Here is a 25,355-nt window from a genome sequence, read left to right on the forward strand (position 1 = left end):
TAAATTGCTTTGCTACATTTTATTTTAATAGATGTGGCCCTTCTGCTTGAAGGAATTTAGATAGAGTTGAAAAGCCTCTTTTTGCAAAACAAAACTGTTTATCCTATGTTATTAAAGAGAAAAAAATTAAGACATTTTGTAGCAATGCTGTCTCTCTGTTATCACTGTGATCTTTCTTACAACAGTGATACATAAGTTGATACAGACAAATAATTTGCTTTTTTTAGGTACAAACCATATTTACAAAGACATGGAACACCATTTTGTTACAGGGAGCATGATAATATTGTTACTATGTTCTTAGACTCTCTGGAGATGTTTCTTATCATTAGAGATATTTTGACACACTAGGTCATATATGACAGATATTGCCAAATAATTCAAGCAGTAGGTGGAAAAGTATAAAGACCCCTTTCAACTCTAAAGTTCTGTGACTTTCTATTAAACTTCCTGAATATATGATCAAAGGTTGCTTCAAAAAAGGAATACTCTCTGTAATGGCCTATGTGGGAAAAGAATTAAAAAAAAAAAAAAGAGTAGATATATGTATGTGTGTAACTGATGCACTTTACTATACACCTGAAACTAATACAGCATTGTAAATCAACTATACTCCATTAAAAATCAAAAAAAAAGAGAATACTGTTAGAGCTTTCAATTTGAAATTTTTATGTAGGGCCTGTTCAAAAATTTCAGGTGGTAAAATGAACTCATTTTAAGCTAGAATATTAATAAGCAAGGTATTCTAAATCTGTGTATGCTACTTAATTAAGCAAAGAGATACACAGTTTCACCACTTGGTGGTGCCCAGAATGTTAAAAAACTTCTAATATACATTCTAGAGGAGCTCATCTACTGAGCTCTCAGACTTCTTGCTGTTTAAGAGTTACATTTTACTTCGAATGAACCTTAGTTAAGGGAAATGTATATTATCTTAACAGAAAAGCTGGATTATGTATGAGAAATCAGCTTAAGGAACAGTTCCTATTTTTTTTTATTTCAGATTTTATTTTACAAATATACACTAGCCATTTTTAAATATTCATTTTGGATATCTGGATTTAGCATTTGGTTGCTTTAGTAATAAATTCTCAGCTTATACTGTTGTTTAGGAAACACTGTTTTCCATGGGGCCAGGAGGTTATAATTCTACTTTCAAATTTAAGGAATATGCATAAATGTCACATTCTTCCTACATTTTCAAAAACTTATTTCTGACGTTTAGTGAAGCTAGTTAATTTTTTATAATGACCTTAAACAGTAATTAGTCTAATTCATATAAATAATTACTATACTTGCCTCTGTCTTTAATACATGGTTTCTTAATCTGTTTCATTTTTTGCTAGTATGAAGATTTCTTAGATGCTCGATTTAAAACCCTGAAGAAAGATTCCTTGAATTCATCTCATCCAATATCATCATTATCTGTTCAGTCTTCAGAACAGATTGAAGAAATGTTTGATTCTCTTTCCTATTTTAAGGTATTGCTATACACAAAAAGTACCTGGAGTAGGTTACAAATTAATTTCATATGTGAGCAAGCTGCTTGATTTAGATTATTTTAAAGATTAAATAGGTGTTATTTTCAGGTACACTGTTAAAACTTTAAGAGGTTTGCTTCTATGTAAATCTTGGTCTTAACTTTATATGGGTTTTTCTTTCTTTCTCTGTCTCTTGTTTTAAGTTCTCTAACTAGTATTTTGGGTAATTAACCAGAACTTATAGTAATGTATTTTTTGAAGTAGGATCATTGTCCAGATTTGCAGGTAGAATATGTCCAGGGAAGGTTCTAAGCCCTTGGCTGTGTTATTCAGGATTGAGGTGTGTGCCAAAGTCAGAATTGCCAAAACAAGTAAGTAAAAGGAGATTTTTAAGAATTGAAGATTTGTTGTAGAATTAGAAACATAGACTCCAGGTTTGGGGGTGAAGCAAAAACAGAAACAGAGAAACCTGATTAGGATCATTGTAAGAGAACAGGATAGGGATATCAGTGCCACTCACATTTGTGTAGGGAGGGAGGGCTGAATGTTATAGCTTGTTGACCTCCTTAGTCTGGCTATCAGATTAAGATCAATAAATTGAATTCTTGTCCTGGACAGAGAGGAAGATATACAGAACATATGAGTTCATGTCATCAAGAAACTCAAAGTTTAGGTGGTAAGTACTTGTGAAGCAGTAAGAGGTAGTACGTGCTAATTGAATGGTACAGAGTATTTTTGCCTGGGATTATGGAGAGAAATTTTTTGGAGGAAAATGGAAATTGAGATGAATTAAATAATAGGAAGAATATAGGTAAAGAGGAATGGGAACAGTAGAATAGGGCAAGAGTGGGATGATGAGGTCTGCAAAGAAAAAGTCAGGAATACTAATGGGCAGGGAAATTTTGTTTAGGTATCAAATGTTTGCAGTGGAAGCCACATGTAGAGTAGGGGAAAGATGAGAAAGGTAGGTTGGGGCTCAGTTGTAGAAGATCCTGAATGCCATCAGGAATCTGGACTTTTTCTGTAATCAGTGGGAAGCTTTAAAAGATTTTTCAATAGAGGAATGGCTTGATCAAGTGACTGTTTAGGAAAATTAATTTGTTTCAGTTTATAAAGTAGATTTAAGTGGAGAGAGACCTAAAATCAGGAAATTGCTGCTGAAGTACAAGCATGAAATGGTAAAAGTTTAAAATTAGAAGTGGTAGTGAGAGTAGGAGGGAAATGATGGGTGTGAAAAAACGCTGAGTGTAGGGAAGTACTTAAAGGACTTAGCGACAGGGTAAAGCAGGTAAAGAAGGAGGCAGAGGGCTTCCCTGGTGGCGCAGTGGTTGGGAGTCCGCCTGCCGATGCAGGGGCCGTGGGTTCGTGCCCCGGTCTGAGAGGATCCCACGTGCCACGGAGTGGCTGGGCCTGTGAGCCATGGCCGCTGGGCCTGCGCGTCCGGAGCCTGTGTTCCGCGGCGGGAGAGGCCACAGCGGTGAGACGCCCGTGTACCGCAAAAAAAAAAAAAAAGGAGGCAGAAATGTGTTCCAGGTTCAAGCCTGACTGGCAGGGAGAATGGTAGTACTGTTAATAAATGGGGAAATCAGGAGTTCAATTGGCTATATTAAATGTATTCCAATTAGAGCTACTGCTATGTGTTGTGATTTTTAAATCCCATACTGGACCTGCCAATAAAGAAAATTTTACGACTTGCAATTCTTTTCTTATATAGAACAGTTATTTCAGGATCTCTTGCTACAGAGCTCTTTCTTCCTCTGACCCCCACCTTCCAAACCCAGAATTCAGTGTCTTCTGAGCATGTTGTCTCCACAGCATATCTTATCCCTGTCAGCATGGGAACTACTTATTTCAGAATTGGGAATCTGGCAAATATCCCACATAACAGAGAAAAATAGGACACTGGGTAATTTACCATTATTGTGTGCAAGAAGTAGTAAGTGTCACTAGGGAAATGTGTTTGACAGACATGTTCTATTTGATCTTCATGATCTGCAAGCCTAATTCTGATGCGGGTTGCCTTGTGAGAATTCAGTCATTTAGCAAATCGTACAAGTACCAACCATCTACCTAACATTGTCCTAGGTGCTGGGGATACATCAGGAAATAAGGCGGCCCATGTCACTTTTACCATGGAGCTTCTATTTCAGGGGTCAGAGATAGACACAGACACAATACAAATGAATAAATAAATAGATATTTTGTTTGGTGATTAGTGCTAACATGAAAATAAAGCGTGGTAAGGGAAATGAGAATGACAAAGGAAATGCTGTTTTATATAAGATGGTTGGGGAAGACCACTGATAAGATGATATTTGAATACCATCTGGAGGATGTGAGGGAACAAGGCATGTGGACTTCTGGGGGAAAAATGTTCCAGGCAGAGGAAATAACCAGTGCATAGGGCTTGTGTGCAGAAATGAGTTAACGTAGTAGGCCTGAGACTGCTATCATTAGAAAGGCATAATTGTAAGGCTGGCTCTTGGCTGGTATCTGGCAACTTGGATTTGGGGAGAGTTTCCACCATTCCCTGATAAGAATGACTCACTGTGCCCACACTGTTTGTACAGACAATGTGGTTTATGCTAAACATCTGTTTTCCTTCTGGGAGTCTGGAGTTTTGGTACTTGCTAGGCAGAGGACACTTCCATGACTAGCCCCCAATAAAAATCCCAGGTACTGAGTCTCTGATGAACTTCCCTGATAGACAACATTTTATACATGTTGTCACAACATGTTCCTGGGAGAATTAAGTGCATCCTGTCTTACTCCACTGCAGAGGACTCCTGGAAGCTTGTACTTGTTCACACCATGAACTTTTTCCCTTAGCTGATTTAGCTTCATGTCCTTTCACTGTAATAAATCATAGTGGTGAATATGACTACTGAGTCCTGTGAGTCCTCCTAACACGTCATCATACCTGGGACTTGTCTTGGGGACCCACACAGCTTGAGATGAAGATTGGTTGGCAGGTTCAAGCACCAGCAAGGAGCCAACGTGTCTGGAGTGGAATAAACACAGGGGAAAGTAATAGATGAAGTGAGAAGGATTATAAGGGGCCACATCATCGTAGATCATCTTATTGGACGTAGTAAGGACCTTGATTTTTTGCAAAGTGGAATGAAAAGCCATTTGATGAGGGAAGTACCATAGTATGATTTTTTTTTTTTAAATCAGCCTTCAATATCATATGGAATCAAGATGACTAGTTAGGAAGTTGTTGTAATAGACCAGTGGCAAGATATTGGTGGCATGGACAAGGGTGATAGTACTGAAAGTAATGAGCAATGGTTGGTTTTAGAATATATGGTAAACGTTAATCCAGTAGAATTTACTAATGGATTAGATGTGGAATTAAGAGAGGAGTCAAGGACGACTTTAAGATTTTTGCCTGAACAGTTGGAAAAATGGAGTTGTTATTTGCTGAAATGAGAAGATTATTGGAAGAGTAGATTTGGGGCAAGAAGAAAAAAAAGCTCAATTTTTGAGTAAGTTTGAGGTGCGTAAGTGGAGATAATAGGCGTGTAGTTGGATATGAGTCTGGAATTGAGGGGAAGTCTGGTTAGATATATAAATTTGCAGGTCATTTAAAACCCCTGGCATTGAGAAGATCATCTAGGAAGAAATTTAGAGAAGAAAAGAAGTCTGAAGATTAAATGCCAGGGGCACCAAAATTTAGTCCTTGAGAAAATAAGGAGGATCCTACAAAAGAGACAGAAAGGGATGGTTAGTTAGGGGAGGAATCAAGAGTGGTATGCCAAGGCCAAGTGCAGAAAGACTTTCAAGGAGGAGTGGGTGATCACTCATATCAAATGCTACTAGTAGGTTGATAAAGGTGAGCCTGAGAATTGACATTGGTTTGACACCATGAGATTCACCAGTGACCTTGATAAAACCACTTTCAGTGGAGTGATGGTCAGAAGATGGCTCAAGAGAAAATGGAAACAGAGCAAATGGAGGTGGCAAATGCAGACAACTCTTTTGAGGAGTTTACTTCAAAGGAGGAACAAGAAATAGGGTGATAATTGGAGGAGGCACAGGGTTAAGGAAAGGAAGGGGATCTTATTTGTTTAAACTAAGGACTGATACATAGTTTTTGTTAATGGAATGTTACAGCAGAGAGGGAAAGTTAATGATGCAGGAGAGAACGGGTTCTATTGAGAACAAGAATGAGCATTTAGAGGACATGCCCAGAAAGGGAGAGACAGCACATCCAGAGGAGAACCTCTGGAGTTCTGGAGGCTGAAAGTCCAAAATCAAGGTGCTGGCCAATTTGGTTCTTAGTGAGAGCTCTCTTCCTGGATTGTAGACAGCTGTCTTCTTGCTGTGTCCTCACATGCCGTGTGGCTGACAGGGTCTTGGTGCTCTGGCGTGGTGTCAGGCCTGAGCTTCTGAGGTGGGAGAAGGGAGTTCAGGACATTGGACCACCAGAGACCTCCCAGCCCAATGTAATATCAATAGGTGAGAGTTCTCCCAGAGATCTCTGTCTCAACGCTAAGACCCAGCCCCACCCAACTGTCAGCGGACTCCAGTGCTGGACACCCCATGCCAAACAACTAGCAAGACAGGAACACAACCCCACCCGTTAGCAGAAAGGCTGCCTAAAATCATACTAAGTTCACAACACCCCAAAACACACCACCGGACACGACCCTGCCCACCAGAAAGACAAGATCCAGCCCCACCCACCAGAACACAGGCACCAGTCCCCACCACGAGGAACCTTACGCAAGCCACTGAACCAACCTCACCCACTGGGGGCAAACACTAAAAACAACAGGAACTACAAACCTGCAGCCTACAAAAAGGAGACCCCAAACACAGTAAGTTAAACAAAATGAGAAGACAGAGAAATATGCAGCAGATGAAGGAGCAAGGTAAAAACCCACCAGACCTAACAAATGAAGAGGAAATAGGCAGTCTACCTGAAAAAGAATTCAGAGTAATGATAGTTAAAGGTGAGCCAAAACCTTGGAAATAGAATGGAGAAAATACAAGGATGTTTAACAAGGACCTAGAAGAATGAAAGAGAAAACAAACGATGATGAACAACAAAATAAAATTAAAAATTCTCTAGAAGGAATCAAGAGCAGAATAATTGAGGCAGAATACCGGATAAGTGACCTGGAAGATAAAATAGGGGAAATAACTACCACAGAGCAGAATAAAGAAAAAAGAATGAAAAGAATTGAGGACAGTCTCAGAGACCTCTGGGACAACAGTAAATGCACTAACATTTGACTTATAGGGGTCCTGGAAGAAGAACAGAAAAAGAAAGAGTCTGAGAAAATATTTAAAGAGATTATAGTTGAAAACTTCCCTAACATGAGAAAGGAAATAATCAAGTCCAGGAAGGGCAGAGTCCCATACAGGATAAATCCAAGGAGAAACATGCCAAGAAACATATTACTCAATCTATCAAACACTAAATACAAAGAAAAAATATTAAAAGCAGCAAGGGAAAAGCAACAAATTACATACAAGGGAATGCCCATAAGGTTAACAGCTGACCTTTCAGCAGAAACTCTGCAAGCCAGAAGGGAGTGGCAGGACATATTTAAAGTGATGAAAGGGAAAAACCTACAACAAAGATTACCCAGCAAGGATCTCATTCAGATTCGACAGAGAAATTAAAACCTTTACAGACAAGCAAAAGTTAAGAGAATTCAGCACCACCAAACCAGCTTTACACCAAATGCTAAAGGAACTTCTCTAGGCAGGAAACAAAAAAGAAGGAAAAGACCTACAAAAACAAACCCAAAACAGTTAAGATAATGGGAATAGGAACATACATATCGATAATTACCTTAAATGTAAATGGATTAAATGCTCCCACCAAAAGACATAGACTGGCTGAATGGATACAAAAACAAGACTCGTATATATGCTGTCTACAAGAGACCCACTTCAGACCTAGGGACACATACAGACTGAAAGGGAGGGGATGGAAAAAGATATTCCATGCAAATGGAAATCGAAAGCTGGAGTAGCCATTCTTATATCAGACAAAATAGACTTTAAAATAAAGACTATTACAAGAGACAAACAAGGACACTACATAGTGATCAAGGAATCAATCCAAGAAGATGATGTAACAATTGTAAATATTTATGCACCCAACATAGGAGCACCTCAATACATAAGGCAAATGCTAACAGCCATAAAAGGGGAAATCGACAGTAACACAGTCATAGTAGGGGACTTTAACACCCTGCTTGCACCAATGGACAGATCATCCAAAATGAAAATAAATAAGGAAACAAGCTTTAAATGACTCATTAAACAAGATGCACTTAATTGATATTTATAGGACATTCCATCCAAAAACAACAGAAGACACTTTCTTCTCAAGTTCTCATGGAACATTCTCCAGGATAGATCATATCTTGGGTCACAAATCAAGCCTTGGTAAATTTAAGAAAATTGAAATTGTATCAAGTATCTTTTCTGACCACAACACTATGAGACTAGATATTATTACAGGAAAAAAGCTGTAAAAAAATACAAACACATGGAGGCTAAACAATACACTACTAAAAAACCAAGAGATCACTGAAGGAATCAAAGAGGAAATCAAAAAATACCTGGAAAAAATGACAATCAAAACACAACAACCCAAAACCTATGGGATGCAGCACAAGCAATTCTAAGAGGGCAGTTTATAGCAATACAATCCTACCTCAAGAAACAAGAAAAATCTCAAGTAAACAACCTAACCTTACACCTACAGCAATTAGAGAAAGAAGAACAAAGAAAACCCAAAGTTAGCAGGAGGAAAGAAATCATAAAGATCAGATCAGAAATACATGAAAAAGAAATGAAGGAAACAATTGCAAAGATCAATAAAACTAAAAGCTGGTTCTCTGAGAAGATAAACAAAATTGATAAACCATTAGCCAGACTCATAAAGAAAAAATGGGAGAAGACTGAAATCAACAGAATTAGAAATGGAAAAGGGGAAGTAACAGCTGACACTGCAGAAATACAAAGGATCATGAGAGTTTACAACAAGCAACTCTATCGTAATAAAATGGACAACCTGAAAGAAATGGACAAATTCTTAGAAAAGCACAACCTTCCAAGACTGAACCAGGAAGAAATGGAAAATATAAACAGACCAATCACAAGCACTGAAATTCAAAGTGTGATTAAAAATCTTCCAACAAACGAAATGCCAGGACCAGATGGCTTCACAGGCGAATTCTGTCAAACATTTAGAGAAGAGCTAACACCTATCCTTCTCAAACTGTTCCAAAATAGAGCAGAGGGAGGAACACTCCCAACCTCATTCTACGAGACCACCATCACCCTGATACCAAAACCAGACAAAGATGTCACAAAGAAAGAAAACTACAGGCCAATATCACTGACGAACATAGATGCAAAAATCCTCAAGAAAATACTAGCAAACAGAATCCAACAGCACATTAAAAGGATCATACACCATGATCAGGTGGGGTTTATCCCAGGAATGCAAGTTTTCTTCAGTATATGCAAATCAATCAATATGATAAACCATATTAACAAACTGAAGGAGAATCCATATGATCATCTCAATAGATGCAGAAAAAGCTTTTGACAGTATTCAACACACATTTATGATAAAACCCCTCTAGAAGTAGGCATAGAGGGAACTTACCACAACATAATAAAGGCCATATATGACAGACCCACAGCCAACATTGTTCTCAATGGTGAAAAACTGAAACCATTTCCACTAAAATCAGGAACAAGACAAGGTTGCCCACTTTCACCACTATTATTCAACATAGTTTTGCAAGTTTTAGCCACAGCAATCAGAGAAGAAAAAGAAATAAAAGGAATCCAAATCGCAAAAGAAGAAGTAAAACTGTCACTGTTTGCAGATGACATGATACTATACATAGAGAATCCTAAAGATGCTACCAGAAAACTACTAGAGCTAATCAATGAATTTGGTAGAGTTGCAGGATACAAAATTAATGCACAGAAATTTCTTGCATTCCTATACACTAATGATGAAGTATCTGAAAGAGAAATTAAGGAAACACTCCCATTTACCATTGCAACCAAAAAATAAAATACCTAGGAATAAACCAACCTAAGGAGACAAAAGACCTGTATGCAGAAAACTATAAGACACTGATGAAAGAAATTAAAGATGATACAAACAGATGAAGAGATATACCATGTTCTTGGATTGGAAGAATCAACATTGTGAAAATGACTATACTACCCAAAGCAATCTACAGATTCAGTGCAATCCCTATCAAACTACCAATGGCATTTTTCACAGAATTAGAGCAAACAGTTTCACAATTTGTATGGAAACACAGAAGACCCCAAATAGCCAAAGCAACTTGAGAACAAAGAACGGAGCTGGAGGAATCAGGCTCCCTGACTTCAGACAATACTACAAAGCTACAGTAGTCAAGACAGTATGGTACTGGCACAAAAATAGAAATATAGATCAATGGAACAGGATAGAAAGCCCAGAGATAAACCCACGCACATATGGTCACCTTATCTTTGATAAAGGAGTCAAGAATATACAATGGAGAAAAGACAGCCTCCTCAATAAGTGGTGCTGGGAAACCTAGACAGCTACATGTAAAAGAATGAAATTAGAACACTCCCTAACACCTATAAAAAATAAACTCAAACTGGATTAAAGACCTAAATGAAAGGCCAGATACTATAAAACTCTTAGAGGAAAACATAGGCAGAACACTCTATGACATAAATCACTTCAAGATCCTTTTTGACCCACCTCCTAGAGAAATGGAAATAAAAATAAACAAATGGGACCTAATGAAACTTCAAAGCTTTTGCACAGCAAAGGAAACCATAAACAAGACCAAAAGACAACCCTTAGAATGGGAGAAAATATTTGCAAATGAAGCAACTGACAAAGGATTAATCTCCAAAATATACAAGCAGCTCATGCAGCTCAATATCAAAAAAAGAAACAGCCCAATCCAAAAATGGGCAGAAGACCTTAACAGACATTTCTCCAAAGAAGATATACAGATTACAAACAAACACATGAAAGGATGCTCAACATCACTAATCATTAGAGAAATGCAAATCAAAACTACAATGAGGTATCACTCACACCGGTAAGAATGGCCATCATCCAAAAATCTACAAACAATATATGCTGGAGAGGGTGTGGAGAAAAGGGAACCCTCTTTTACTGTTGGTGGGAATGTAAATTGATACAGCCACTATGGAGAACAGTATGGACGTTCCTTAAAAAAATAAAAATAGAACTACCATATGACCCAGCAATCCCACTACTGTGCATATACCCTGAGAAAACCATAATTCAAAAGGAGTCATGTACCACAGTGTTCTTTGCAGTGCTATTTACAGTAGCCAGGATATGGAAGCAGCCTAAGTGTCCATCGACAGATGAATGGATAAAGAAGATGTGGCACCTATATACAATGGAATATTAGTCAGCCATAAAAAGAAACAAAATTGAGTTATTTGTAGTGAGGTGGATTGACCTAGAGTCTGTCATACAGAGTGAAGTAAGTCAGAAAGAGAAAAGCAAATACCGTATGCTAACACATATATATGGAATCTTAGAGGAAAAAAAAATGGTTCTGAGGAACCTGGGGCAGGACAGGAATAAAGGCACAGACGTAGAGAATGGACTTGAGGACATGCGGAGCGGAAAGGGTAAGCTGGGACGATGTGAGAGAGTAGCATTGACATATATGCACTACCGAATGTAAAACAGATAGCTAGTGGGAAGCAGCTGCTTAGCACAGGGAGATCAGCTTGGTGCTGTGTGACCACCTAGAGGGGTGGGATTGGGGCGGGGGGAGACGCAAGAGGGAGGGGATATGGGGATATATGTATACGTATAGCTGATTCACTTTGTTATACAGCAGAAACTAACACAACACTGTAAAGCATTTATACTGCAATAAAGATTAAAAACAACAACAAAAAAAAGAGCATTTAAATTTATAGTAGCACTGAAGTGTGTTACAGAAATAAGAGAGTAATAGGTATTAAGTAGTAGATATTAAGTTCAGTTATGTGTATCTGATAATCTTGATGACTTAACATTGCTACATTTTTATCAGAAGTGAAATTCATTCAAAAAGTATTTGAGTGCCTCCTCTGTACCAGACATTATTTTAGTCATAGGAATTGAGCTTTTCAGTTTTTCCCTAAATTAACTTACAGTCTAGAAGAGGAAATAAAAATATATCTATAGCAGATGCAGGAAGTATGGTATAAATTGCTTTTGAATATGGAGAAATACGATTTGTGTCTCAAATCGGGGAAGGCTTCACAGAGGAGGCGGTTATTTTAAGACTGGAGAAGATGACGTGCATCAGTGAGTATAGTGTGCCCTTTAGCAGTTGCATGTCTGACTCTGAATTTTTGGTGTATGCTTACTACCCTGTATGTACATTCATATATTCCAAACATATTTGAAGTGAGTCTGCAGGAAGAAGAGAGATCTTGAAAACAACTTCAGCATCATGACGTACTAAAATTTGAAATTAATGTACTCCCTAGCAAAGAGACCTTTGAGAGTTCAGCTAGTTTATTGTCTCCAGCAGTGTGCTTTAAGCATTGGAGATAGGGGTGGGTAATGCCACAGAAAATTTGGCATTTTTTAAATTAGAAATATATTTATACTTGTCCTACAGATAGGTTCATCTGTACCATTTTTCCAGAGTCCACATATATGCGTTAGTATACAATATTTGTTTTTCTCTTTCTGACTTACTTCGCTCTGTATGGCAGACTCTAGGTCCATTCATGTCTCTACAAATGACCCAATTTTGTTCCTTTTTAAGGCTGAGTAATATTCCATTTTCTATATGTACCACATTTTCTTTATCCATTCATCTTGGTGCTCTGTGGTGATCTATATGGGTGGGATGGGGGGGGTGGGAGGGAGGTCCAAGAGGGAGGAGATATATGTATACATATAGCTGATTCACTTCATTGTACAGCAGAAACTAACACAACATTATAAAGCAACTATACCCCAATTTAAAAACATATATGTATATAAAAACACTTAACTTTTTCTTTTAAATTTATTTATTTATTTTATTAATCTTTGGCTTCGTTGGGTCTTCATTGCTGCGCACGGGCTTTCTGTAGTTGCGGTGAGCGGGGGCTACTCTTCATTTCAGTGCACGGGCTCTCATCATGGTGGCTTCTCATTGCGGAGAACGGGCTCTACGCACACGGGCTTCAGTAGGTGTGCCACGCAGGCTCAGTAGTTGTGGCTCGCAGGCTCTAGAGCGCAGACTCAGTAGTTGTGGTGCCCAGGCTTAGTTGCTCCGCGGTATGTGGGATCTTCCCGGACCAGGGCTCGTACCCATGTCCCCTGCATTGGCAGGTGGGTTCTTAACCACTGCGCCACCAGAGAAGCCCAAAACACTTAACTTTTTAACACTAACACTGAAACAGTGAGTAACTGAGAGACCACACAAAATGGCTCATAGAAGAATTAGTGCAAATAGGAATTTACTCCATTAATTCTTTTCAAACCTCTTAAAATAATTTTTAAGACAATTTCAACATAGTACACAACTGGTTATGTGAGACTAAATAACAGTGTATTATCACTGGGTTATGAAAGTATTTGCTTACAGTGATTGTATTTTGAATCTTAGATTCTTATCTCTATAAACCTATTGTATTCTATTATTTTCTTCCCCTTTTTGCTTTTTTTTTTTGAATAGGGAGCTTCTCTGTTGTTGATGCTGAAAACTTACCTTAGTGAAGATGTATTTCAACATGCTATTGTTCTTTACCTACATAATCATAGCTATGCATCCATTCACAGTGATGATCTGTGGGATAGTTTTAATGAGGTAAGTGACCTGGATATTTTATTTAGCTCTTAAACTAAGAAGAGAGGAGTTCTTATATTTATGTTTTTATCAAGTATGTAAATAAGCTGTGGTACCAAGGATAGTTATTTAAGAGAGAGGGGAATGGAGCTTAGTATATAAATATTTATGAATAAGAGCACAGAATTAAAAGTCATGAAATGGAAGTCCTGGTCTTAATTGTTGAAAAAATTGCATGAGGCCTTGTGTAAGCATCTTTAGTCTATATCTTAATCTCCATTACTACTTTGTAAGAAAGTTCTCTTTTCTGAATTAGTGTATATTATTATGTTTTCATTATTTGATTTTTTTTTTCAAAAATCTCTTTTCCTTTCCTTATGTTTTTGCAGTCTTTCTACCTTACATTCATGATTTTTTGCTCTATACTCTGCCTTATGAATCCTCCTATCTTTTGTGGCCGTGTTCCTCTAACTTAGATGATGTATCATAGTCTGGCTGCCATGGCTCCATACTGCCCTTGGATCATTTTGCTGCTTGGATTTTGTTGTGCCTAGAATTCTAACAAGCAGTGTAATCGGTTACAAGTTATGCTTCATAACAGTGTGTGAACCCAGCCCGCATCGTGCACATATGCTGATGGCGTAGCCCTTATAAGCATTTGAATTTGTTACCCTGATCTAGATCAATGGTTTTTAACGTTTTGGAAGATCACAGACATATTTGAAAATTTGATGAAAGTTCTGGACATATTCCCCCAATAAACCACAGATAGGCAAAACATCACACACAGATTCAACGTTTTATGGATCCTGGGTTAAGAACCCCTGCTCTGGATCTTTTCCATGTGCTCTCTCCGCTCCCTTGCCTTCTCTGAAATTTGGTATCTTCTAATTGTTAACCCTTTTCCCAGAAGATATATCTTCCCTACTGTCTGAGTTCTTTTTGAGAAGAACGATCAGTCCTTATTACCTAAGAGTTGCTTCTAAATCATTGTTTTTCCTCTTATCAGGTAGTAGCATTTCAAATGAAAGCCACATTATTTACTTTATACTCATTGTATTATCTCCTGACATTTAGAATATGTTTCTGCCTTCCTCACTGACTTCAACTTTTGCATCACAGTGTTTTCCTATCCAGATCTAGCCCCTTAACGTCATCCTCAGGTTCTTCAGCATCCACATCAAATTATGCACTGGACTTTTCATTTCAGTTCTGTTTCGAGACCCAAAAGTGCCTTGCTTTGGGGCAAGCTTGTTTTCTTCCCAACCTCTTGTCCAGAAATAAATAGGTCAGAGCCATGAGAAACATAAGGTTAATCTCACAAAGCATTTGGGAAGATTTTCTCCATCCTTTTCGGCTTTAAATAAATAGGTGTATGTCGACTGAGGTGTAAGGCCTGCCATAGTGGCGCGATACTACAAAACATTTTAAGCACTTGATGATTTGAGTTGCTTGCAAATCCATAGGTAATCTAGAAAAATAATTTGAATCGTAAATTTAGCTCACCTGCTTCAAAGAGGTAGTTCAAAAATTGCTTCTTAATCATTGATACCAGATGTCTTAGGGACAGGGAGCTTTAGAGGGTCTGTGAACCTCTGACACTGGATTCTAGATCTTGTAGATAAATTCATGTATTTTATAGGAAAAAGGGGTATGTGACCATGAAAAACATTCACTGCTGTTCTCTAGAGAGACCTAAAGTCCAGGCAGCCGACCTGTTTGTATCTCACTCCTCTGCTGCTGCTCCCAGGCACTCCCACAGGATGAGCTCTTTAAAAGATGAACTTTAACATTTGTGAAAGCAGAGGGTCTGGGGAATAAAGAGAAATCTGGACCAAGAAATCTGGACCTAGCTGATTCACAGGAGTGAGTAGCAGTGCTTCTGATTCTAGACTGCATATCATTATCCATACCTTCTAAACGTTAGTATTGTGACCTGAAGGAGTGCTTATATCTTCTTAGGGATTTTAATGAACACTCAGTTGGTTGATAGCATATGTGCTGCTTTTTCAACATGGTTCCTCTCTCACTCTCTTTAGTTATCACTTAGCTGTATTCCAGTTTACTTTCCTTTTAGCACTTGCTCAATTACCTAGAGTAAAAATGTAAATTCAACTCAGCATTTGTGCTTCTTTTTTATATTACCATTAAATGTAGTCTCCATAGAATGTGGTAGGGAAAGAGGGAAAGGTACTATAAAATTCTTAGACTGTTTAAGCAAAAATAATTTTTTTTTCTATAGGTCTCAAACAAAACACTAGACGTAAGGAAAATGATGAAAACCTGGACCCTGCAGAAAGGATTTCCTTTAGTGACTGTTCAAAGAAAAGGAAAGGAACTTCTGGTGCAACAAGAAAGATTTTCTTTAAATATGAAGCCTGAAATTCAGCCTTCAGATGCAAGGTGAGTGCCCTCTCTCTCTCCCCGCTATCTCTTTTGCACCCTCAGGTTAAAGTATTTTTGAATGTTTTGTAATCATAAGTTCTTAAGAAACCTAACAAGATTATCCCTTTCCGGGAATAGCTTGAAAAATGTCACCTTCCTGCTAAAAAAAAAAAAATAATAACCCAACAAGTTATGTGTAACTGACTGAAATATTGGAAAGAGTGATAATCTTCCAGTATTTTCTTTTTACAGCTCTCTGTGGCATATTCCACTATCCTATGTCACTGATGAAGGAAATTATTCAAAGTATCGATCAGTATCATTACTGGACAAGAAATCAGGTTTGGCTATATTTAACACTTTTCTGAAATGAAATTAGAAACAGCATATTTTCTAAAAATTGACCAAGCAGCAGAAAGGAGATTGCACTTTCCATTACACTTTCCAATGTACACAGCTCTCTGAGCTGGTTTTATGAGACACCTGTACAAAATGTGACTAAGGTGAGAGTGATTCTATGTATCCTGCATAAAACTGGTCTTTCTTAGTCATGTGAAATAAGGTATAAAAAATTGCACTGAATATGCTAGCAGTTGTGGTAGAAAATAGCGAATACTCTGGTTTTGTATCCTAGATAAATATTTTGTTAGAAGTAGTAGATCAGTTTCTTAAAGTATACTCTGCTGTCTACTCTCTAGGGGTGGGCTGAGGCGACTGCATTTTAATAAGCACCCTAGATGATTCTTATGCATGACAAACGTTGATTCATGAGACAGATTTGTAGTAAATAATTATTACAAAATGTCCTGTAGACACAGTATACATTTTTTGATAATGAGAAGATAGGGCAAGAAATTATGATTGTGGGGGGATAATAAAATGTAAAGATTGTATATGCTGACCCACAAGGAGTCTATAAAAAGAAATTGAAATGTAGTTTCTAACCATCTGTTAAATACCACTGAATGCTACACCACGTATCCTCTTAATTTACATCCTGAAAACATGAGGCTCTTGGGTTCTGCAGGAACCATTAGTGATACTTTAGATTTATGGAAAGGGAAAATTTCTTGTTTGAATTGGATCTGTTGTTGTTCAATCCTATATCTTTGAGAGGGGAGTGTAGCTTAGTAACAGTCTGACTTTGGAGCCACATTGCCTGGTTCAGTTGTATGATTTTAGGTGAGTTATGTGACCTCTCTGAGCCTCTTTCCCTGAGCTATAGAATGGAGAGAGTAATTATACTTGCGTTATAGTGTTATGTGAGGATTAATTGAGCTCATTTATATGAAGCACCTAGAATAATGCCTGGCATATGTTATGTGCTATATAAGTGTTAGTTATCATTATTAATGTTACTATTGAAAAAAAATAATTTTTAAGCATAACATATGCACATTATATAAAATCCAGAAGATGGAGAACAAATCTTATTACCCTATTGTAACTACTCTCATGATTATTTCTTTCTAGTCATTTTTTTAAAATAATTTTTACTTGGTTGATATTGTATACATGTGATTTTTATATCTTACCTTTTTTTTTTTACATCTTTATTGGAGTATAATTGCTTTACAATGGTGTGTTAGTTTCTGCTTTATAACAAAGTGAATCAGTTATACATATACATATGTTCCCATATCTCTTCCCTCTTGCGTCTCCCTCACTCCCATCCTCCCTATCCCACCCCTCCAGGCGGTCACAGAGCACCGAGCTGATCTCCCTGTGCTATGCGGCTGCTTCCCACTAGCTCTCTACCTTACGTTTGGTAGTGTATATATGTCCATGCCTCTCTCTTGCTTTGTCACAGCTTACCCTTCCCCCTCCCCATATCCTCAAGTCCATTTTTTAGTAGGTCTGTGTCTTTATTCCTGTCTTACCCCTAGGTTCTTCATGACATTTTTTTTTCTTAAATTCCATATATATGTGTTAGCATATGGTATTTGTCTTTCTCTTTCTGACTTACTTCTCTCTGTATGAGAGACTCTAGGTCTATCCACCTCATTACAAATAGCTCAATTTCGTTTCTTTTTATGGCTGACTAATATTCCGTTGTATATATGTGCCACATCTTCTTTATCCATTCATCCGATGATGGACACTTAGGTTGTTTCCATGTCCTGGCTATTGTAAATAGAGCTGCAATGAACATTTTGGTGCATGACTCTTTTTGAATTATGGTTTTCTCAAGGTATATGCCCAGTAGTGGGATTGCTGTGTTGTATGGTAGTTCTATTTTTAGTTTTTTAAGGAACCTCTATACTGTTCTCCATAGTGGCTGTATCAATTTACATTGCCACCAGCAGTGCAAGAGGGTTCCCTTTTTTCCACACCATCTCCAGCATTTGTCATTTGTAGATTTTCTGATGATGCCCATTCTAACTAGTGTGAGGTGATACCTCACCGTACTTTTGATTTACATTTCTCTAATAATTAGTGATGTTGAGCAGCTTTTCATGTGCTTCTTGCCCATCTGTCTGTCTTCTTTGGAGAAATATCTGTTTAGATCTTCTGTCCATTTTTTGATTGGGTTGTTTGTTTTTTTAATATTGAGCTGCATGAACTGTTTATATATTTTGGAGATTAATCCTTTGTCTATTGATTCATTTGCAGATATTTTCTCGCGCTTGTCTTTTCACCTTATTTATAGTTTCCTTTACTTTGCAAAAGTTTTTAAGTTTCCTTAGGTCCCATTTGTTTATTTTTGTTTTTATTTCCATTACTCTAAGAGGTGGGTCAAAAAAATTTTGCTGTGATTTATGTCAAAGAGTGTTCTTCCAGGCTTCCCTGGTGGCACAGTGGTTGAGAGTCCACCTACCCATGCAGGGGACACAGGTTCATGCCCCGGTCCGGGAAGATCCCACATGCCACAGAGCGGCTAGGCCCGTGAGCCATGGCCACTGAGCCTGCGCGTCCGGAGCCTGTGCTCCGCAATGGGAGAGGCCACAACAGTGAGAGGCCCACGTACCGCAAAAAAAAAAAAAAAAAAAAAATGTTTTCCTCTAAGAATTTTATAGTGTCCGGTCTTACATTTAGGTCTTTAATCCATTTTCAGTTTATTTTTGTGTATAGTGTTAGGGAGTGTTCTAATTTCATTTTTTTACACGTAGCAGTCCAGTTTTCCCAGCACCACTTATTGAAGAGACTGTCTTTTCTCCATTGTATATCCTTGCCTCCTTTGTCATAGATTAGTTGACCATAGGTGCGTGGGTTTACCTCTGAGCTTTCTATCCTGTTCCATTGATCTGTATTTCTCTTTTTATGCCAGTACCATATTGTCTTGATTACTGTAGCTTTGTAGTATAGTCTGAAGTCAGGGAGTCTGATTCCTCCAGCTCCGTTTTTTTCCCTCAAGGTTGCTTTGGCTGTTCGGGGTCTTTTGTGTCTCCATACAAATTTTAAGATTTTTTTGTTCTAGTTCTGTAAAAAATGTCATTGGTAATTTGATAGGGATTGCATTCTATCTGTAGATTGCTTTACCCATCTCCCTATTTTCAAAAGGGACCAATAAGGAAATTTTGCAAACCTCCCAATGGTATATAAGTTTTTGGTGGTATTAGAAATAATTGGACAATAAGAAATCTACTTTTATTAGCCCTCTACTTTTTAGCTTAGTTCATATGCCAGTTTCTTAAACTCTTTCTGAGATTCACACCCCAAAGTCTTGCTCATATTTTCCTGCTATTTGCCATTTCCTTCTAAGTCCTTACCTGGCACTCTCTGCTTCCACTGCACAAAAGTTGTTTCAGCAACTCAAACATGCCGCACTGCCTCTTGTCTCTGGGCCTTTACATGTGATGTTTTCTTTTCTGGAAGAACACTCCTGCCTCCTGATTCCTTGGTTTTACTCCTATGTACTCTTCAGATCTCAACTCATCCATTGCTTACTCTAAGGAGCCCTCCCTCACCCCAAGACAGGTTAGATGCCCTACTTATGTGTTTTAATGATATTCTCTACTTTTTATATACTATAAGTACTGTTTTGTTTATATTTATCCCACATTAGATGTATCCCCCATTGAGGGTGGAGATCTTGGTTACACCAATCACTTTTGCAACCTTAGCACCCTATAGGTACACAAAAATTTATTGAATAAATAAATTTAGTCTATAACAACGTGACTCAATTTCAAATCTCACTGTAAAAATTTCTAGGAAAAGCATTCCAACCTTGATAAAATGATACCTTCTGTTTCTCTTCATTTGAAAATATTCTTAGTAAAGGGAAATATATGAAATGCACTATAATATGATTGGTTTAATCTAGAGGTAGAACTGAGCCAATATGTGCTGAAAGCAGTGTCTGCTAATTCCTCTTCTCAACTGTGTTATTTACCTTGCTGCTGCAATTTTAATTCCCGGCAGTTCAGGTTTTGAAAGTCCACACTGAAAATGTCTGTCCTCACAAAAAGTGTTTGAGGACAGTTGGGTCTTCTCCGTTCCTGATGCTCCTGTGAGAACGAATTTTGGTTTAATTGAATTTTAATTTTTTCTTTTCTCAAAAGAAATATAGCCCAGACAGTGACTACAGAGGCTTATTTTGTGCCATATGACTTTAGTACAATGTGTTATCTTGGTGGTTTGTTAAATCTATAGTATATTTTCGTGCATTCTAATGTCAGGGTTGCTGGGTTAGTCCATTAGTTCAATCAAACATAGTTATATGTGGTCAATGCTTTTGTCACTTTTCCCCATGTACATGGATTTTGAATGGTTAATAGTTTTTTTTGCATAAGAAGTGCTGAATGGGACCATTTTTCTAAACTACCTATTGAGGAAATTACACTAAAATGTCTCCCTCTCCCTTCTCTTCCTTCCTTTCCCCCCTCCTCTTTCCTCTCTCTCTCTCTTCCACATTTTATTCAAACCTAATCTCTTTCACTATAGGAAATTTTTATATTAACTCTAACTTGGAACATTCATGTTTCTAAAAGGATATCACTGTGCCAGAAATATTTCTCTGAAACTAAAGGACGTGGCATTGAAATGAAAGGCAGTTGAAAACAAGAGGAAGGAGGAAGGGCATGTAGTTAGGATTGGATATTTATCATGTGCCATTCTCTGCTCTTGCCTTTTCCCCCTAATAAAATAAAGGGGAAGAAAGGAGTATTGGAGAACGGAATGCTTTTGAACAGAAGGGGATGCATGCAGTTCAGCTGCATGTATCATGCTAGCCCTCTGGAGCAAGCTACACAGGAAATTTTGCAGCTTTATAGTGAAAACATATTTTTTGTTTCTGTGCTTTAATGTTTCTTTATAAAACAGTAGTTGATTTTCATAACTCATTGACAAATGTTTTTTTAAAATCCCTATTAGATTACTTAATCTGGGCTTCTGCCATTTAACATTGGAGTTGCTCACTCTTGTTTTACTACTCAGTGGACTGTGAAAATTGAACTGTTAATCTGTTAATGATTATAATAAATTAAAAACATATGAGGATCGCCTCATCCACATTTGAGCTGCAGGATGTAGTTACCTCCCTTGTGTGCAAAGCTATTATTTTTTGATACCTGTGGTTTTAAGGTCCTCCATTCTGGATCACTCAGAAGACCTGAAAGAGACTAATATGTTGATTCTTTAAATGATAAATTTCCTCTCTATGCTGTCGCTGCACTGCTTTATATTCTGTCATCAAAATGACAGTAATAATTTCAAGCACACTCCCAGCTGTGTTCCTCCAATCTACCATCTGGACTTGGCTAGGTTTACAACATGGCAAGTTGCTTATCAGCGAAGATACTCTGTATTTCAATATTTTCCTGTATCTATCCAATGGGAATATTGCCATACTTATCATTCCTTGCCTCCTTTGTTGGGAAAGGGAGATATGAAGCTCTTTAGTTCTTCTTCCCAAGGTCCTTTCTTCATAAAAGCTCTGTAGGAAATTGTGTTTGGTGACCCGGAGAGTGTTGATATTTTTGCGTTAGCTAATGATAAAGTTAATTTCATTAGTCATAGGTTTGTTAAAAATATCTCCAACTTGGAGCAGCTACTGTTGCCATCACAAATAAACCTTAGAACTGCATTCTGCTCTAGAAAAGGAATAAACCCTATTAATGTAATTAATCTTTCCCATCTGTTGCTATAGCAGCAATAAAACAAATTAGTATGGAGTTGTTTTTAATGAAAAAGACTGATTATCTGATATGTCATGTTAAGACATGATCAGAATGTAAGTCTTTCCATCTTAAAAATCTTTTACAGTTTCAGTAGAATTAGAGTAACTAAGGCATTAAGAAAATCTGATAAATTTAAATAATTCATGCTTTTGAAGTTGATCAACCCTAAGACTTCAGGTACTAAAGGGTTTAAATGTGTTTCCAAAGCATTTTATGTGTAAAAACCTTTATATATAATTATTGTGATAGTGAATATTTTAAAACAGCCTAAATATTTCCAAATAGGAGATTGGTTAAGCTGTGGTAGGTCTTGAAATAAAATATTCTGAAGATACTTGAATACTGCATATGAAGACAGTGGGAAAATGGCAGGAGGTGAAATCTGATAGGTGAAAACGCAGTATAAAATAAATGTATATAGATCCAGTGTATTAAATATTAATTCAGTTAAAATGTTTATAGGAAAAATCTTGGCAGGAAATATGCCCCGTAATGCTTTTATCGTCTGAGTTTAGATTATTTTTCTTATCTCTACTCTTTCTCCTATAATTTAAAAAATTGTATTCTCTACTTTAAAATGGGGAAGAAAACTTACATCATAAACATCTACAAACTTTATTTAGATTTGTTTGAAACAGCTTACCATGACATAATTGTTTTGTTCATTCGTTAATTCACTGAGTATTTTTTGAGTACTTGCTAGGAATATTGTTCTAGTGCTGAGGGATTAGCAGTGCACAAACTAAAGCTCATGGGGTTTATAGTCTAATAAATATTAAACCTTAAGATGCTTAGAAGCATACCCTTAACTATTGTTTTAAATTCACGTCCTCACTGCCAACTTTGAAGGACATTTCTTGATTGGTAATTTTAAACGTTTTGAGAATTCCTATATATATTTTGTAGTCCAGCTTTTGTAGTAATATTTTTTATAGTCACATGTTTTTAGCTTCTTGTTAATTGTATGTTAATTGAAATCATTCCATATAAATTTCTAACAATTCTCTCAGCATTTATATTTAATGGAAGGGGCCAAAAAATGCATTATCAATTTTCTATTATTTTAACTCAGTAATTTCTTATCTGTACTTAATGAGACCTTAGTCCTTCCCTAATGTTTATTTTGCTGTCTTTGAATTATGTGACTTTTTTTTTTAACATCTTTATTGGGGTATAATTGCTTTACAATGGTGTGTTTCTGCTTTATAACAAAGTGAATCAGTTATACATATACATATGTTCCCATATCTCTTCCCTCTTGCGTCTCCCTCCCTCCCACCCTCCCTATCCCACCCCTCCAGGCGGTCACAAAGCACCGAGCCGATATCCCTGTGCCATGCGGCTGCTTCCTACTAGCTATCTACCTTACGTTTGGTAGTGTATATATGTCCATGACTCTCTCTCGCCCTGTCACAGCTCACCCTTCCCCCTCCCCATATCCTCAAGTCCGTTCTCCAGTAGGTGTGTGTCTTTATTCCTGTCTTACCTCTAGGTTCTTCATGACATTTATTTTTCTTAAATTCCATATATATGTGTTAGCATACGGTATTTGTCTTTCTCTTTCTGACTTACTTCATTCTGTATGACAGACTCTAGGTCTATCCACCTCATTACAAATAGCTCAATTTCGTTTCTTTTTATGGCTGAGAAAAGGGAACACTCTTGCACTGCTGGTGGGAATGTGAATTGGTTCAGCCACTATGGAGAATAGTATGGAGGTTCCTTAAAAAACTACAAATAGAACTACCATATGACCCAGCAGTCCCACTACTGGGCATATACCCTGAGAAAACCAAAATTTAAAAAGAGTCATGTACCAAAATGTTCATTGCAGCTCTATTTACAATAGCCCGGAGATGGAAACAACCTAAGTGCCCATCATCAGATGAATGGATAAAGAAGATGTGGCACATATATACAATGGAATTTTTTGTGTGTGTGTGTGGTACGCAGGCCTCTCACTGTTGTGGCCTCTCCTGTTGTGGAGCACAGGCTCCGGACGCACAGGCTCAGCGGCCATGGCTCATGGGCCCAGCCGCTCCCCAGCATGTGGGATCCTCCCGGACCGGGGCACAGACCCGTGTCCCCTGCATCGGCAGGCGGACTCTCAACCACTGCGCCACCAGGGAAGCCCGAATTATGTGACTTTTTAAATGGCTTTGTTTGTCCTTCCTTTGCTAACATAAACAAAGGCTGAGATGGAACACATTTTCTGTAGTTCTCTCACTGTCTTCCCCTGTGCCTCACCCTGCACACACTGCCCCTCTCCCTGCCTCTCTCCTCTAGCCACAGTGAACTTGGGAGCCGGTTCAGTGCATGGACTCCGTGTACACTTTCGCTCTGGGCCTTGGACACTCAGAGTCCCTCTTACTTGGCTAACAACACCTATATATCCTGAAGTCTCAACTTTGATGTCATTTCTTTCAAGAAATTTCTCCTAACCTTCCCTAGGAGGTGAAGCATTTCTACTCTGTGCTTCTACAGAATGCCATGTTTTCTTTTTCCATAGACAACATTTATATGATATTCTATTCACCTGGTTACATTAGATTGTAAGATCTATGAGAGAAGGCACATGTCTACCTTGTTTACCATTAAATAAATAATTGTTAAGTGAATGAGTGGTGATCTTTGTTAACATGAAAATAACTGCCCTGGGAGGCAGATGTTTAGTTTCTTAGTGGAATATTACATAATAATACCATATTAACTTTGAAACAAACAAGGTATCTGTTTAATATTTTTCTTTCCCTATTACCTTCTCTCTGTCTCATTTTTTGGTCTGTATTAGTTGTCATCAATCTCACAGAAGAAGTGAAGTGGATCAAGGTCAATACAGACATGACTGGCTATTATATTGTACATTATGCAGACAACAACTGGGAAGCACTGATCAAACAGTTGAAAATAAATCCTTTTGTCCTGAGTGACAAAGATCGAGCCAGCCTCATCAACAACATCTTTGAACTTGCAGGGTAGAGTATGCTTGTCTTGGGTCTTATTTTGTTTTGTTTTTAAATAAGTATTCTCGAGGAAAAGGACATTATAGAAAAGCAATTCAGAAGAACTAGCATGTATTGCCTGTTAGGTATAATTCATTTTGGAGGATTGGGAAGATATAAGACATATTCCTTGCCTTCAGGGGCTTTATAGTCTATCTAGAAACATCAGCTACAAACATATTGAACAGTTGTATAATAAGATTTAAAGAATATTTCAAGACTGTAGATACCAACAAGCAGGACACATATTTGCTGAATAAATTGATGTAGAAGTTCCGCGTTTGCTTTATTTCATGAGCAAATTCTTGTCAAGCGGCAGGTGGTTTCAGCATAAAGCTTGGTGCTCCCTCACTAGTTTGAGGGACACCTCTGAGAGCTGGAGCACTACTTAGCTCCCCAGCCATCCCACAAGTCACTGCAATGACTTACCTCTCCAGCCAGTCACTGCAATGGCAGTGACCCCGTGTATGAATATCCTCTGAATAGCAAGATTACTGGTTCAGGTTGTTAATGGGTCAGACACACAAGGAATATTCAAATGTGTTCCTT

General features: G+C 37.7%; 1 protein-coding gene across 1 annotated transcript in view; it reads left to right on the top strand.

The window, feature by feature from the left end:
- The window catches only part of LNPEP (leucyl and cystinyl aminopeptidase), a 99,496-nt gene that overhangs the window by 61,835 nt on the left and 12,306 nt on the right, over window positions 1-25,355 (top strand). Inside the window, exons 8-12 of the mRNA XM_082649896.1 lie at window positions 1,347-1,481; window positions 13,187-13,318; window positions 15,540-15,700; window positions 15,935-16,023; window positions 24,596-24,779. Of these exons, the coding sequence (XP_082506022.1) occupies window positions 1,347-1,481; window positions 13,187-13,318; window positions 15,540-15,700; window positions 15,935-16,023; window positions 24,596-24,779 (701 nt within the window). The remainder of the gene's footprint in view (window positions 1-1,346; window positions 1,482-13,186; window positions 13,319-15,539; window positions 15,701-15,934; window positions 16,024-24,595; window positions 24,780-25,355) is intronic.

This window comes from Grampus griseus (genome assembly GCF_964374135.1).
Source record: "Grampus griseus genome assembly, chromosome: 3".
Lineage (NCBI taxonomy): Eukaryota > Metazoa > Chordata > Mammalia > Artiodactyla > Delphinidae > Grampus > Grampus griseus.